Source organism: Elephas maximus, chromosome 19 (assembly GCF_024166365.1).
Source record: "Elephas maximus indicus isolate mEleMax1 chromosome 19, mEleMax1 primary haplotype, whole genome shotgun sequence".
NCBI classification, from domain to species: Eukaryota; Metazoa; Chordata; class Mammalia; order Proboscidea; family Elephantidae; genus Elephas; species Elephas maximus.
In genome coordinates this window covers 54,577,426-54,595,393 of record NC_064837.1, presented here as the reverse complement: position 1 = coordinate 54,595,393, position 17,968 = coordinate 54,577,426, and the positions used below count along the sequence as shown (strand labels likewise).

General features: G+C 38.4%; 1 protein-coding gene across 7 annotated transcripts in view; it reads right to left on the bottom strand.

Annotated features, from left to right (window-relative positions):
• Positions 1–17,968, bottom strand: part of TANC2 (tetratricopeptide repeat, ankyrin repeat and coiled-coil containing 2) — a 381,836-nt gene that overhangs the window by 84,460 nt on the left and 279,408 nt on the right. For all 7 annotated transcript variants that reach the window (XM_049860883.1, XM_049860882.1, XM_049860884.1 and 4 more), the window contains 2 exons: positions 12,089–12,255; positions 7,835–8,442 (listed from right to left, as the gene is read on the bottom strand). In XM_049860883.1, coding sequence (XP_049716840.1) covers positions 7,835–8,442; positions 12,089–12,255 — 775 coding nt within the window. The remainder of the gene's footprint in view (positions 1–7,834; positions 8,443–12,088; positions 12,256–17,968) is intronic.

Genomic DNA, 17,968 nt, shown 5'->3' with positions numbered 1-17,968 from the left:
GAAAGGTCAGTGCCCTGAAAACCCTAAGGAGCAATTCTACTCTGCACACATGGGTTTGCCATGAGTTGGCACTGACTTGATGGCAATCAACAACACAACAACACGATTATCTATAAGTGGTCAAGTGCTAGTAAAATATGTTCAGTACATTTCCCTCCACTTTAACTCTTCCAAACCTTCTAAGGGCTGACTTAGTTCCAGGAGCCCCTTTCTTCCTTCCTGTGCTTCACTGCTTTGAATTCTTTCCTAATGCTTTCAGACAGCAGAACCAATGCCCCAATTTAAGAGTTTGTTGTGGGAGCCTACAACGGCTGTCAGGAGCAGTGACCTCAAGTTTGTCCTTAAATGTCATCCTGCTTGGAGGCTCATGCTTGGATTTAATAAAACAAACAAAATCACCACAATCCTGTAACTCACCATTTTGTGGTCATCTCAGAGCCATGAATTCTACAAGAAGGCAAAGTGTATAGGTCCCTAGCACAGAGTTAATTTTCATTTATAGAAGGGATGGTCCCTTCCTTTCCTTAGACAAACTGCCTCTTCTTTGATATTCTGCTTTAGAAATTTTGGAGCATCAGGTTTCCAATGTATAATTCACTGATAACACAATCAAAAAAAATTGGAAAGACCTCAACAAATCATTTGTTAATAGCAATCGACTCTGGTCACAAAGAGTCAACTAAGTATTCAACTATTCCCATATAGGCAGGATTTGTGTAGCCTTTCCCGTTCCCCACTGGCCATAAAATTCTGAGTTTGATCTTGAAGAAATCAGGTCAAACCAAATCAGGCTTCCAAATCACAAGTTAATTAGGTTGTATCAGTTTAAAAAAAAAAAAATTTAGTACTCATTAAATAAAGTTCACCAGAAGCCTTCTGTGTTTTATTCAAACAGTGAATAAGGCAGCTGAACTTTGTTCTGATCTCCATATCAAAACCTTACACACACTCAGACACACACACACACACATATATGTATATGTATAAAACATATATATATATATATGTATACATCCCCCACGTGTCTGTCAGTTTTTCGTACTGTGGGGGCTTGCATGTTGCTGTGATGCTGGAAGCTATGCTACCAGTATTCAGCTACCAGCAGGGTCACCCATGGAAGATCGGTTTCAGCTGAGCTTCCAGACTAAGACAGACTAGGAAGAAGGACCCAGCAGTCTACTTCTGAAAAGCATTAGCCAGTGAAAACCTTATGAATAGCAGCAAAACATTGTCTGATATAGTGCTGGAAGATGAGCCCCCCAGGTTGGAAGGCACTCAAAAGCTGACTGGGGAAGAGCTGCCTCCTCAAAGTAGAGTTGACCTTAACGACGTGGATGGAGTAAAGCTTTCGGGACCTTCATTCGCTGATGTGGCACGACTCAAAATGAGAAGACACAGCTGTAAACATCCATTAATAATTGGAACCTGGAATGTATGAAGTATGAATCTAGGAAAATTGGAAATCGCCAAAAATGAAATGGAACGCATAAACATCGATATTCTAGGCATTAGGGAGCTGAAATGGACTGGTATTGGCCATTTTGAATCGGACAATCATATAGTCTACTCTGCTGGGAATGACAACTTGAAGAGGAATGGTGCTGCATTCATTGTTTCAAGATCTATCCTGAAGTACAACGCTGTCAATGATAGAATAATATCCATATGCCTACAAGGAAGACCAGTTAATATGACTATTATTCAAATTTATGCACCAACCACTAGGGCCAAAGATGAAGAAACAGAAGATTTTTATCAGCTGCTGCAGTCTGAAATTGATCGAACATGCAATCAAGATGCATTGATAATTACTGGTGATTGGAATGCAAAAGTTGGAAACAAAGAAGAAGGATCAGTAGTTAGAAAATATGGCCTTGGTGATAGAAACAATGCCAGAGATCGAATGATAGAATTTTGTTAAGACCAACGACTTCTTCATTGCAAATACCTACTTTCACCAACATAAACGGCGACTATACACATGGATCTCGCCAGATGGAACACAAAGAAATCAAACTGACTACATGTGTGGAAAGAGACAATGGAAAAGCTCACTATCATCAGTCAGAACAAGGCCAGGGGCTGACTGTAGAACAGACCATCAATTGCTCCTATGCAAGTTTAAGCTGAAACTGAAGAAAATCAGAGCAAGTCCACGAGAGCCAAAATATGACCTTGAGTACATCCAACCTGAATTTAGAGACCATCTGAAGGATAGATTTGACACATTGAACGCTAGTGACCGAAGACCAGATGAATTGTAGAATGATATCAAGGACATCATACATGAGAAAAGCAAGAGGTCATTGAAAAGACAGGGAAGAAAGAAAAGACCAAGATGGATGTCACAGGAGACTCTGAAACTTGCTCTCGAACGTCAGGCAGCTAAAGCAAAGGGAAGAATTGATGAAGTAAAAGAACTGAACAGAAGGTTTAAAACGGCATCTCAAGAAGACAAAGTAAAGTATTATAATGACACGTGCAAAGAGCTGGAGATGGAAAACCAACAGGGAAGAATATGCTCGGCATTTCTCAAGCTGAAAGAACTGAAGAAAAAATTCAAGCCCTGAGTTGCTATAGTGAAGGATTCTATGGGGAAAATATTAAATGGCACAGGAAGCATCAAAAGAAGATGGAAGGAATACACATTATACCAAAAAGTATTAGTCGATGTTCAACCATCAAGAGGTGGCATATGAACAGGAACCGATGGTACTGAAGGAAGAAGTCCAAGCTGTTCTGAAGGCATTGGTGAAAAACAAGGCTCCAGGAATTGACGGAATATCAATTGAGATGTTTCAACAAACAGATGCAGCGCTGGAGGTGCTCACTTGTCTATGCCAAGAAATATGGAAGACAGCTTCCTGGCCAACCGACTGGAAGAGATCCATATTTATGCCTATTCCAAAGAAAGGTGATCCAACCGAATGTGGAAATTATAGAACAATATCATCAATATCACACACAAGCAAAATTTTGCTGAAGATCATTCAAAAACGGCTGCAGCAGTATATTGACAGGTAACTGCCAGAAATTCAGGCTGGTTTCAGAAGAAGGCATGGAACCAGGGATATCATTGCTGATGTCAGATGGATCCTGGCTGAAAGCAGAGAATACCAGAAGGATGTTTACCTGTATTTTATTGACTATGCAAAGGCATTCAACTGTGTGGATCATAACAAATTATGGATAGCATTGCAGAGTGGGAATTCCAGAACACTTAATTGTGCTCATGAGGAACCTTTACATAGATCAAGAGGCAGTTGCTCGGGCAGAACAAGGGGATACTGATTGGTTTAAAGTCAGGAAAGATGTGCGTCAGGGTTGTATTCTTTCACCATACCTATTCAATCTGCATGCTGAGCAAATAATACGAGAAGCTGGACTATTATGAAGAAGAACGGGGCATCAGGATTGAAGAAAGACTCATCAACAACCTGCCTTATGCAGATGACACCACCTTGCTTGCTGAAAGTGAAGAGGACTTGAAGCACTTACTAATGAAGATCAAAGGCCACAGCCTTCAGTATGGATTGCACCTCAATATAAAGGAAACAAAAATCCTCACAACTGGACCAATGAGCAACATCATGACAAACGGAGAAAAGACTGAAGTTGTCAAGGATTTCATTTTACTTGGATCCACAATCAATAGCCATGGAAGCAGCAGTCAAGAAATCAAAAGACGCATTACATTGGGTATATCTGCTGCAAAGGACCTCTTTAAAGTGTTGAAGAGCAAAGATGTCACCGTGAGGACTAAGGTGCGCCTGACCCAAGGCCATGGTATTTTCAATCGCATCATATGCATGTGAAAGCTGGACAATGAATAAGAAAGACCGAAGAAGAGTTGACACCTTTGAATTGTGGTATTGGCAAAGAATACTGAATATACCGTGGACTGCCAAAAGAGCGAACAAATCTGTCTTAGAAGAAGTACAACCGGAATGCTCCTTAGAGACAAGGATGGCGAGACTGCGTCTTACACAGTTTGGACATGTTGTCAGGAGGGATCAGTCCCTGGAGGAGGACATCATGCTTGGCAGAGTACAGGGTCGGGGAAAAGAGGAAGACCCTCAAGGAGGTAGACTGACACGGTGGCTGCAACAATGAGCTCAAGCATAACAACGATTTTAAGGATGGCTCAGGACCAGGCAGTGTTTCATTCTGTTGTGCATCTGGTCGCTATGAGTCGGAACCGACTCGACGGCACCTAACAACAACAACAATATGTATACATACAGACACAATAAAAATGTTGATCTGAGAGCTGTTACTGGGAATGAGGAGGCTAGACACCATGAACACAAAGATACTGAGGAAAAGAAACAGAGGAAAAAGAGAGAGGATTCATTCAGGGCTAACGTAAAGCTATGTAGAAATATTAAGCAGCAATTGGACAGCACCACAAGGCTTGTGCCCCCAACTGTCTACTCTTATCAACCTCAAATTTCCACTACTGAAGTCACTAACAGATTAGATAACAAGGGCTGGGACTTTTTCTCTCAAATCCCTCACTTAAAATGCACAAGTTGTCTGGAATGGGTTTTCTACCCACCATTAGCATAATAGCAGAGATTAGTTTATTGGATTAGTGACTTAATCTGATATCTCAGTGCACAAAGAAATAAAACACAGTACAGGTTAATTTCAGAGGCAAGAAGTACGACAGTGATGGATACTGGGAAATAAGCAGAATAAAATGATGATGGCTAAGGTTCATGTATGCTTCAAGAGGCAAAATTTTACCCAGACTGCAAATTCAGAATTCTAGAAGTTTTGATGTGATAAAAGATTCTCAAGTGGTACTTCCCTTACAGTTTGATAATCGCACACAGGCACACAATATCTCACCCTGTTACTAAGCCAAGAAAAGACATTATCTACAATTCATTCCTTCTGTGACAATTATATGTCTATGCAACATTAGGTCATTCTCTCCTGCATGTCAGTTCTCTGCCCTGATTGATTCTGGAACAACAGGCGGCCTGATATTTAAAATCAAGAAAACTCAACCTCAGCTGTAGCACTGACTTTTGGGGCTGCTATTTCCTCTTTCCAGCACCATCCTTAGATTACTGACTCTTTTCAGTTTAGGTAGAAGCTATTTCCCTGGGTGGCCTATTTCTGACAAAGATCAACTATGTTTTGGCTTCAGTAGAATATTCTCATCTGTGTCTATTTCCTAATAAGGTAAGTTCAGAGTAAACAAGTGAGTGCTGAAAACCCTGGAAAATGGACTAGAAGATAGAAGGATATTCTGTTGCTTCTTTGAACAGAGCTCTCCTTACACAGAGGCATCCACGTCAGGCACTGGCCTACCTGGTATGATTTCAGAGGCACAAAGTTGGTCATGGTTTACTGAAATATAGTAGATGCTCTGAAAAGAAGCTGGAGAGAAAGTGGACAACAGGGGGAAACAATGTGCAGGAAGTAGAGGCTGAAGGCCACAAAGACAAACCCTGACTGGAGAGTCCTGCTAATCAGACTCACCTGAAATGGAAAGCACTGTAGCCAGCTTCTTTGAAAGGCCAGCTTGTGCTTTGCCGATAGCATTAAATTCTTAGTAAATTTCCATCTCATTGACCCAGAGAGGCTCAAGCTCTGAGATCAACTCTTTAGTAACCAGGTTGGGGCCAGACAGTACTGGATAGGAGGCTTAATTCCAACTAAAAAAAAAACCTAAGGTACCTTTTTTGGTAACCCCTGGTCCTATTACAATTTTACTCTCTGCCATGAAGTGTCATATGTTGATTCCTCAGCAGCCGTGAGTGTTATTCAATCACATGAACAGACTATACAGTATTTGAAGTTAGAAGTGTTTGCTCTTCTTGTTCCAGTGCATCAGTCTGTTGCAGCAAGGCTTCTAGTTAATAAACAATGTTGAGAAGGTAAGCCTATAGAGCTAAGACATGGCTTCATAAGTAACATTTTCTCCTTTGAGAGCTCCTGAAGGTTTCATCTGCTGGACACTTAATTCAGTGGTAGTCTGGCTGTTTCGAATCCTTTGAGATGTCCCAGAATGGGAAAGCTGGTCAGTTAGCAAAGTTTCTCTGGATACGGATTTCAAAGCGTTTATTAGGCAATCTACACTGGTCTCTATTTCTTAAATATATAGTTGCCAACTCTATGTATTTAAGCAATGGTGCAGTACTAGTGGGATTTATAATAAAATCCTCTTGGAAACATCATACAATTCATGTAAGAGACGCTGACTCATTTTTGTTTCGATCTTGTGCCCCCAAAATGCTAACAGAAAAAAAATGCTGCTGCCTGCCCAATTAGTCACAGGATTCAGTTAAGGTATACCTGAGAGGTCTACTTCTGCAAAGTGAGAGGAAGAAAAAGAATGTTCCCTGAACCTTTCCTATGTGGTCTGTACTATTCTAGGCATTATACTATACGGCCCCACTTAACTTTCAACAACTCTAGAAGAAGGCATTACTATCCCCTTATGTAGATAAGAAAACTAAGTCTTGGAAACATTATGTAACTTTCCAAACGTCACATCCAGCTCCTAAAAGAAGTAGGACCTAATATATAGGTAATCTGACTCAAAAATTCATATTCTTTCCACTACGGCATGTTTCTTTAAAAAGTTACCCTCTCAGGGAAAATGTCACAGAATCTACTGCCTGGCTTAATATCTTCACGAGAATCTGGAACGGATTTTCTAATGAATCAGCATGAAGTAAGCTGAGCAGCATGTCCATAAGCACAGTTGTCTCTAATAAAGCCTGGTGAAGAACATGGCCACAAGCGAAAAAAGCCACAGCATGGTCAGAGATGTTTAGTCTCTCTGATGAGTCACAGAACAAGGCACAGTCAAACTTGGCTTATCTTCTTTTTGAGCCAGAATAAGCTCTGCATTTGTGAGCTATGTTTCTGGCGTTTTCTTTGTTTCCAGGAATCCAGGAACCTGCTTAGTTCTGAAAACACCAAATTTACTAAAGGTGTAATTCTTTCAAAAGGGTAGTGTGGAGGAGTACAAAGCACATACCTTGCTAAGATGCCAGAAAACTAGGTTCCACCCAAGAGAATGAGAAATAGTTTCATATCTAGTCTAGTTTTCTGAGTTGAGAAAGGCCTTGTCAAGTCAGGGCCAAGGTCATTAGGAGAGTACTGAGGTAAACTAGTGATGTCTGCCACAGGTGTAGGGTGGGGGAGTGGTGGTATATATATTTGCTATCCTTATTCTAGTCCTTCTCCCTTCCTCTGTCTATTCACTTATGACCTTGGGTAAATGATTCAACATCTTATTGACTTTATAATAAAATGGGGATAATGACACCTTATTTGTCGAAAGGCAGACAGGGCTAGACCAGCTGATCTCTTTAAGTATTTTTCAGCTATGAGGCTTAAAATTCTATTTTCCTATGTAGATTGCAGCATCAGCTGGGCTTTAACAGGGTTATTCATTGGTGACCTTACAGTGATATGGCTTTTAAAAGGGCAACCTCAATTTTAAGTGATTTTAAATGAGTCAAAGAGATAAACACTATCTCAATTTTTCCTTTGTATCTGGAGAACACTGAGAAGTTGTTAAATAGCTTGTTATAGCCTGTGATCCCTAATGGGATCAGAGAAAATTATTTAGGAGAATATAGGAATGTAGGGCAGCATTCTAAATATCTCTGCAGATTTAGAGTCTGAAGGAAATAACATTGTGAGGAAATAAATTATTTAAGTTCACTATAGCCTTGCCTTGAGAAGAAACAGAGATGGTGTTTCCTCTATGTGAAGTGTTCAATAAAGAACACATCTCATTGCTTTTAATATCCATGCATAAATACAAAATAGGCTCAGAATTACTTAGTACGTATCTATGGCTTACCTGGGGTCACAGAGAAATTTGGTTTTCTCTCCTTCTTCTCTCCAGATAAGCCATTCTCGAAAAGAAGGGTGTACAAACATACGAGTCATGTCTCTGCGCTTGATTAGAAACATGGAGAGGTTTTCCATTCTCTGCTGAAAATCCTCCCATTCTAGTGTGCCTTCAATGCTACCAGCATTGATGGCCTGGAAGATATGTTCATCAGTCAGTGGGTGGAGAGAGGCCACTGCCACATTCAGGAGAGGCATCACCCGGTCAAAGGAAGATTGGGTTGGGAACTTCATATTGCACTGGAGTAAATAAACCTCAGAGAGCGAAACAGGAACTACTTTGTAGCTAGAGCTCTTTAACACTAGATAGCCTTTTTCTATGAGGTCAAATGTGAGTTTCAGGTATAGATAGGACCCTTGACTGAGGGTCTTGAGATGAGAACTGAGTTTGCCAAATGTTGTGTTGTCCATTTTGCCATTAAGTGAAATGTTATTCTGGATCTCTGAGCTGCTGTGTATCCGGTGCAGGATATAAGCCTGCAGGTCCTGGTCTATGGCTTCATTCTCTTCTAGTCGATCCAAAAAAATCCTATGGAAAGGCAGCAGCTTGGTAATTTCCTAAAATAGATGGAGAGAGAGACAGAAAGACCTTCAGTTTCCCCTAACTCTTGTGATAAACTATGAGGTCCACAAATTTATCCTGAAGTTCTGAATGGCCAGAGAAAAGAGGGAAACATGGTCAAGTATTAGTATTCATAGGTTAAAACAAATTAGTTATGCAGAAGGAATACAATTTTTCCTAATACTGAGGCTTAAGATAATTATAAGATAATTTTTTATGAGTTCTCATGAAGGGGAATTTAGGAGTGATTTTCTGGGCAATATTCTAAACAATAACACCTAATGAAGTAGAAAGCGGTATGCATATAGCTCTCTTATAATCTTTCTCAGTGTAAGCCATGGTATAATGTCAAAGAACAATAAGAGAAATGTATAAGAACTCAAAGAATGCCATATAAAAATGCAGCTTTCTAAGCCTCCTAATAAAAAGACTGCATTTAAACACAGGTCTTCTGGAGGTGCCTTAGCCCAAAGGAACGTTTTTAACAGTGGGAAGCATGGTAACTTGGTAGCCTGTTTGAAAATTTTATTGGGGAGGGTGATAGGCTTTGTGGTGATTCTTATGCACTGGATTCCATCTTTTCTTATCTACTTACGGAATTTGCTCCTATAAGTAAGCCACTATCTCCTCTCTTGCATCAATTTCTCCTTAAACATAGACCACATAAACAAATGGGACCCTGATTTTCTCTCTCTACCTACTACCCTGTTTTTCTGTTTCCATTTTCAACAAAATCCACAGAAAAGTTTACTCTACTTGCTACCTATAATTCTGCCTTTCCCATTCTCTCCTCAATTTGTTCCTATCAGGCTTTCAACCCTACCACTGCACTGAAATGGTTCTTGTCAAGGTTATCAATAATTTTCACCTTGCCAAATTCAATAATCAAGTTTCAGGTCTCATCTTCCTTAACCTCTCAGCAGTATTTGACACAGTTGACCACACTTTTCTTCTTGAATCACTTTCTGCAGCTGGTTTTCCTGGGTAGCATTTCCCCCTCACTTTCCTTTTTGCACACTGACCTTTTCTACCCAGCCTTTTTTTGCCAACTCCTCTTTCATATTCCAGACCACCTATGGCTCAGGTCTCCATTCTTTTCTCTTCTTTAGTCACCCTCATTCCCTAGAACATTTTATTTAGTCTCATGGTTTTAAATAACATCTATATGCTGATGACGCCTAACTTTGTTTCTAACTTAGTCATCTCCCCTGAGTTTCCATCTTAAATATCTTTGTCTACTCAACATTTAGAGACTTGGATGTTTCATAGACAAACAATGTGACCAAATCAGAGCAAGTGAATTCTGTCGCCATTACAAAACCTTCCATATGTCAGTAAATGGCATTACCCTTGACCCTACCACCAAATCCTAGGAGGTATCTATGATTTTCCTCTTTGCTTCAAATCAGTATTTACCCAGTTGCTCACCAACATCTCAGGATTCATTTTTGAATCTTCTTGCTTGCTCATACCCACATTCAGTCCATCATCAAGTCCTTTTGAGTCTCCTTCAAAATATAGTCCAAAGATGACTACATCACACGGCCTCCACCATTACCACTCTAGTCTACGCCACCATTACCTGTCACTTGTACTTCTGCAACAGCCTCTTATCTCTTTCTTTCATTCTTATCTCCTATACTTTATTATCTACACAGCCAACAGCCAAAGAGATCTTTTAAAAAGATAAAATCAGATTTCATCACTTTATAAGGTTCCTATCTAAAATAACAACCACCTCTATTTATTCCTGTATTATTTTTCTTCATAGAATTTAACATTACCTGAAATTTTAGTACATGTTTATTTTTTTACTTATTTTTTGGTTGTGTTCCTCACTAGAATATAAGTTCTACGAGGGCAGGGTCACTGTCTTGTTCATTGTTTTATCTCCAGCTGCTAAAGCAGTGCTGACACACTTTAAGTGCTTAAGAAATACTTGTGGAAATAATGAGCGCCTGAACATGAGGGTTCATTTTTTTAAAAACATATGAACTATTTTACTGCTAGAGCAGAATGAAAAAAAAATTTTAAATTCTTGGTTAAAGTGAATGAAGTATCTGGGAAGTTACTGAAGATTTTGATGCATGAAATTTAGACTTTGTAGGTTAATATGTACAGTACTTTTTCTGTTCTTTTGGTGTAGCTGAAAAATTAAAACCATCTGCTCTACCCAGTCATGCTTAAAAGCTCTTTTGAGACTGCACATGATATTATGTAAAAATATGTATGAGGATAACATATAAACGTCCATTTGGATTTAAAATTAGTCAGAGATTATATTACCGGAGGTTTCTTCTATTCCTTGTTCATTTTTAACAATCAAGTTACTGACCAATAATGATAAATTATATAATTTTTCATTGTAAAAATGCATGTATGTTGATTTATCCACATTCTTGAGCTCAGATTACTTTGAAATTAACGACAAACATCTGCAAGGTGGGGGCTAGGATTAGAAGTATAGTTTTTGATCATGGCAGGCAGAAAAGCTAATTGGTTAACATATAGGAATATAATACTAAATGTCTGAGGGGGGAAAAGGCAGTTAAGACTATTTTCTGTGCATTAGCAGTTCTTACTGTGGACTGCATCAAAATAGTGGGATGGGTATACAATGCATGAGATTTTAATGTTCGTCAAAAGAGGCGATGGTTTAAAAAAAAAAGGGTGAGAATCACTGTTCTAAACCATGTGTACGTAAGTGGGAGATGCTCACTCAACTACAATGAGAATGATGGGGAAGCTGGAGTCACTTACCCTTAGCCCATATACCTTTACAAGCTCAGTTCTACATTTCTACTTCTCCTTCTAGGCCACTAAGTGCTCAGTGAGTGAACAGGGAAGATGATTTAAAATAAAACTTATCTCTCAGTTGTAGAAAATTTAATATACAACCCAACCCATTGCCACTGAGTCGATTCTGACTCAACGATCCTATAGGACAGGGTAGAACTGCCCCCATAGGGTCTCCAAGGCTGTAAATCTTTATGGAAGCAGGCTGCCACATCTGTCTCCCGCAGGCTGGCTGGTAGGTTCAAACTGCCCACCTTTCATTTAGAAGCCAAGCGCTTTAACCACTGCACCACCAGGGTGCCTTAAAATTTAATATATGCCCTAATATTGGCAATAACTTTTAGGGGAAGGCATACACAGAAGGAAGTCCACATTCATGCTCTAGGAAAGTTGTCCAAGTAGAAGCAAGGGGAAGAATCAGAAAATATAACTCCAGGTTATAGACTGAACTGGATTTTGCACAACAACAAATGACAAAAAACATGAAACAAAAGTCAAACAGTAAATTAGTGTGTTAGGGACTCTCTTTGTACTGCTGTCCTTAGGACAAAGTCTAGAAAAATGGACTTTATATTCATGTTACTTTTGAGGGACACTTTATAAAGACTTACCCAGAACAATGAGAATGGGAGTCTGAGCTAAGACAGCTATATACAGAGAACACGATATCTAGGTCAAATCTCTTATTCTCAAAATAAGCTCTTTAGAAATTATTCTCACCAATGGTCAAGGACATTGTAGAGGTTTAGAAAGAGATGTCATCATTAAGGGAACTAGGACCTAGAACTCTTTCAGGTTAAGCCATCTCCAAGGGAAATAATTTATGCCACAAAAACAAACACATACCTGTAAACTGGTCCTAACTGTTACAATTAGTTTGAGCCAAGAAGGAAATTTTCCAATCATTTTACTCAGAAATGATACAATTGTATCCCCATAATCCGGTTTGTGAAATTCTGCTTCATTTAATCCATCAATTAAGATGATGAAATCTTCATCTGGGATTTTTCTCTCTGAGATAGAAAGAAACAAATTACTTAGTATTACCAAGTAGATAAGTGAGTTCTTATTGGGTCTTTGAGCACATATCTGTTTGGGAAAAAATGTGAAAAGGCCTCTCTTAGATGTTTTTATGAAAGCTCAGGGCACACAATTTATCATAAAGACATGGAAAAATTCATTTAATAAATTCATTTTGTTTTTCACCAGGTATGAAAGCTTTTGTAACATATGTAATATACAAAATATATATCTCATCATTTTCAGAAGTCTTCATGTTAATTAACAATTGTGAGATACCATGTGTATTAAAGTTATGGAACTTGTACATGGAAATTCATTTTTATTTATACATCTTTTAAAATCTGATAGTATTGAAGAGAATAGTATCACATGTGCCTTTGGGAATTCCCAAAAGAGGTCTATTTTGAAGTCCAACGCAGTAATAGGGCTACATGTGAATGTGTATTGGGAAGGAAGGGATGGCTAGATCCGAAGATCCTATAGAAGGAGCAGCTTCCTCAACTATACCTAAAAGATCCTTAATGTGACCAGGCCCTAGCTTGATCTTCCCAGTGTAGGAGGAATCATGTGAGAGAGACAGATATTTCCTATTTTTGTGTCCAGCTCCCTCCCCGACTCTACACTACCCTATATTGACAAAATCAGTTTACCTTTAGTGCTAGGCTGAAGAGGAAGGTTTGGTGAGATTCCAGGCTTCCACTCTTACTAAACACTTATTGATTATTTAACTACATTTAACAATTAGAGATGAAAACTCCCATATTGAATTAAAATTTTAGCAGGAATGAACTGTGAGTAACAAGTTAAAGTTACTAGTCATTAGGACCTTACAGGTTCGGATGGGAGGAAAACGGGAAGAGCATAAGAAATCATTGGATGCCTGAAGTGAGAAACAGATTGTATCTAAAGAGGAAAAAGAAGATGAAGCTGGGGACTTCTGCCCAAGATTGGCCCTTATAGCCTTTAAAAGAAACAAGATTAATTGAAACTGTAATATGTTTTAGTCTCATATTTGAAAACACAGATTTTTTTTTTTTTGCATGATTAACAAGCCTTTTTATTTTTCCCCTGAAGTACAAGCACTGCATAAAGGAATTTAATTTCAAAATCCCGAGTACTGTAAGTCAGTTCTCAGATTCTGAAGAAATTTAACTATTACTTTGCACCTAGTGACTTTTTCGGAAGAGATATGAACTATGGATTCCAGCTCTATTAACAGCGATTATTAATAAAATAGCATTCTAGATGATGAAGTACTAAGAAAACAATATTCCTTTAGTAGTCAAAAGAATTAAGGAAGAGAAAGGGTTGCTACTTCTTATTTTGCCGTATGTTGTAGTTGTAGTTAGGTGCCATCAAGTTGGTTCTGACTCACAGTGACCCTATGTACAACAGAACAAAACAACCTGATCCTGTGTCATCCTCATGTTGCTATGTCTGAGCCCATTGTTGCAGCCACTGTGTCAATCTATCTCATTGAGGGTCTTCCTCTGTTTTGCTGACCCCCTACTTTACCAAGCATGATGTCTTTCTCCAGGGACTGATCCCTCCTGATAACATGTCCAAAGAACGTAAGATGAAGTCTCACTATCCTTGCTTCTAATGAGCATTCTGGCTGTACTTCTTCCAAAACAGATTTGTTCATTCTTCTGGCAGGCCATGGTATATTCAGTCCATGGTATATTCAATATCCTTCGCCAACATGATGATTCAAAGGCATCAATTCTTCTTTGGTCTTCCTTATTCACTGTCCAGCTTTCGCATGCATATGAGGTAACTGAAAATACCATGGCTTGGGCCAGGTGCACCTCAGTTCTCAAGGTGACATCTTTACTTTTTAACACTTTTAAGAGGTCTTCTGCAGCAGATTTACCCAATGCAATACGTTCCAGAACACTCAATTGTGCTCATGTGGAACCTGTACATAGACCAAGAGGCAGTTAGAACAAGGGGATATTACCTGATTTAAAATCAGGAAGGGTGTGCCTCAGGGTTGTATCCTTTTACCAAACTTATTCAATCTGTTATGCTGAGCAAATAATCTGAGAAGCCGGAATATATGAAGAAGAATGGGACTCGGAATTAGAGGAAGACTCATGAACATGCAGAGACACAACTTTGCTTGCTGAAAGCAAAGAGAACTTGAAGTATTTACTGATGAAGATCAAAGCCTTCAGTATAGATCAAACATCAACGTAAAGAAAACAAAAATCCTCACAACTGGACCAAGAAGCAACATCATGATAAATGGAGAAAATATAAGTTGTCAAGGATTTCATTTTATTTGGATCCATAATCAATGCCTATGGAAGCAGCAGTCAAGAAATTTTGCCCATGTAAGAACACGGCCATTATTTCAAAAATAAAGGTTACTTTAATATTAAAAAGTAGAGGGAACAAAATCTATCTAACCTTGGTTGTTGTTAGTTGCTGTTGAGTTGATTCTGGCTCATGATGACCCCATATGTGCAGAGTAGAACTACTCCATAGGGTTTTCAAGGCTGTAACATTTCAGAAGCAGATCACCAGGCCTGTCTCCCAAAGAGCTTCTGGCTGGGTTCAAACCACCAACCTTTAGACTAGTGGTAGAGTGCTTAACCATTTGTGCCACGCAGGGACTCCATGTAACCTTTACATGTACAGTAAAACCTGGGAAAGCTGGAACGCTTGTCAAATGGAAACCTGTCAGAGAAGGAAAACTCAAATATCTTCCACTAAAATGTGTGACAGAAAAGTGTTGAGATTGCACCCTGTTAAAGGCAGAAAACTTGTAGGGATCTGGAAAAATAAGGCAGTCTTTTAGAGTTTTGGCTGTTACAGGTTTCACTGTATATATATGTACAACTGTATTATGGACTGAATTGTGTCCCCCTAAAATATGTGTGAAAATCCTAACCCCTATACCTGCTGTTGTGGAATAGGGGTTTTGTTTGTTATGTTAATGAGGCCATATCAGTACAGGGTATATTTTAAATCAATCACTTTTGATATATAAAAGGGACAGATTAGGCACAGAAGCAAGAAAGCACAAATGTGGGAAAGACTGATGCCACGCCTATTTCACCAAGAAAACTGGAAAGGTTTTCTAATACCTTTTACCCTTGCTTTTAATCACTTTCAGTCTGGTGCAACTATATATTTACTAAGGGTCTTCACCTCTTGTATATGTACTTAACAAATACTTTAAGTTCAGGGTATGAGAGTTCCTGCTGTTTATCATCCCAGCTAACATTTTGTGTTGTTAGCCTTTTTAATTTTAACCTTTTTCTATTTTGGAGTAGGAGTGGTGTTTAATTTTGATTTTAATTTGCATTTTCTTGATGACTAATGATATTAAACACCTTTTCATGTGCTTGTAGGCTATTCTTATATCTTCTTTTGTGAAGTGTCTAAATCTTTTGTCCATTTAAAAATTAGACTTTATCTTTTCATTATTAATTTATAGTTCTTTAGATATTGTGGATATAAGTGCTTTGTCACTCACACACATGCAGTGAATATTTTTCCCCGTTTGTGACTTGATTTTCTGCTTTCTTAGTGATATCTTTTGTTCAGCAGACATTTTTAGTTTTGATGAAGTCTAGAATATCAATTTTTTCTTATATGATTAGTGATTTTTATGTCTTCTCTAAGAAATCTTAACCTATCTAAATGTTGTGAAGATACTCTATACTTTTTTGTTCTTAGTCAGAATCGACTCGATGGCAGTGGGTTTTTTATTAGTTTTAGAGTTTTAGCTTTTATATTTACGCTTGGGATCCATCTCAAATTAATATTTGTGTATGATGTGAGGAAGGGACTGAGGTTAATTTTTTTCCCCTGAATATTTATCTAATTGTTCCAGTACCATGTGATGAGAAGAATTCTCTTGGCACCTATGAGAAAGATCAATTGTTGGTATGTGTGTGGGTCTATTTCTGGATTTTCCATTCAGTTCCATTGCTCTATTTGTCTGTCCTTGCACGAATACCACCCTGTCAGTGGAATGCTGGAGTTGGCTCAAACTGACTTCTGAAAGCTGACTGTTAAATATTCATGACTCGAATTCCCTCCTCCCCCGACTGAACTGGTTGTTAAAATTTACTAGCACATTAATGCCTGTCACGATTACTATAGCTTTATATTATCTTAAAATTAGGTACTTTAGGTCTTCAAACTTTCTTCCTTTTCTTCCTTTCCTTTGGCTATTCTTGGTCCTTTGAATTTCTAAAATTTGTCAATTTCTACAAAAAATTCTGTTGAAATTCTAATTGGGATTATACTGAATCTACAGATCAGTTTTGGGAAAAACTAACATCTTACTAACATTGAGTCTTCCAGTTTACAAACATGGCATATCTTTCCATTTATTTAGGTCTTTTTTAATTTCACTCTGTAATGTTTTATAGCATTCACTGTGGCTGTGTTACACATCTTTTGTTAAATTTACTCAAGTATTACATGTTTCTGATGGTATTGAAAATGGTATTTGTTCCAGTTATCTAATGCTGCATCAAACAGTTAGGGGCAGGTGGATGAGCGGGTATTTCAGGAATGAGATAGCATTTAAACTGGTCCTTGAAAGACAGGTAGAATTCTGAGAGGCAGAGATGTGAGGAGAAGGCATATGAGGAAAAGAAAACAATGAGTAAATGTATAGAGGCAGGAAAATGTAGTGGAATGTTTAAGGGCTAATGAATACTTCAGACTAAGGAGCTGGAATTTAATTCGGTAGGCAATAGAGAGGTTTTTAATTCAGTAGGCAATATAGGACATTTTTTAACAGAGCAATGCTTTAAGAAGGTTTATCTGGAAGCAGTACACAAAATTCTGACGACTGGATGGATGGGTCCAGGTGTGCTATGAATGGGCTAAAGGTGTGCTTAAAAATGTATCTTTCAGCCCTTATGGCAACTGTACTTGGCACAGCTATAGGCTCAGGGTTGATCATGTCTAGTCATGAAAAAAAAAAAAAGTTTTTTTCTTTTTTAGTCATGAGGAGTCTTGATTTTTTTTATCCTAGTATGCTATACAAAAGGTTTAAAAAGAGCCAGAGTATGGTCAAGTTAAGTGGTTGTAGAGGTAGAAACAGAGGTAATCAGAGTTGAGTGGAAAAAGAAACTGTGATATTCAAGTAACAACCATGAAGCTTGAAATCACTGAAGATGGTGGCCAGGAGACCAGAAATAATAATTATTTTTTTCTTATGAGTACCTCTGAAACCCTTGAGAAAGGCATATAAGCCTCTCAGGAATAAACAAGATTGCTCAGGAATCTCATGCTTACTCAAAACCCTTCTTTGGCTTCCAGCATTGACAAAGTCTAGTTAAGGAGACAGGGCTGGGAGACTGACGAAGGCATACACCATCTTTGAAGAGATAGCTGCACTTAGGTCATATCCAACACTGGAGATGCAGAGGAGAAATGGAAGAAAGGAATGAGTATGAGAGGGAGATGGACATCATTTTATTTTTTCCCCCACTTCTAAAACGTAACAAATTTATTGAGATATAATTTATGTACATAAAATTCAACCTTTTAAAGTATACAAGTTAGTGGTTTTTAGGATACACACGGAGTTGTACAACCATGGATGCCATTTCATTTTAGTTAAACCAACAGAGTAATATAAAATATCAAACATAAAGACTAGAGAGGTTTCTGATGGCAGAAAATCCACAAGACTAAGCAGGAAGAGGCCACATCTTTACTAATTTATTTGAA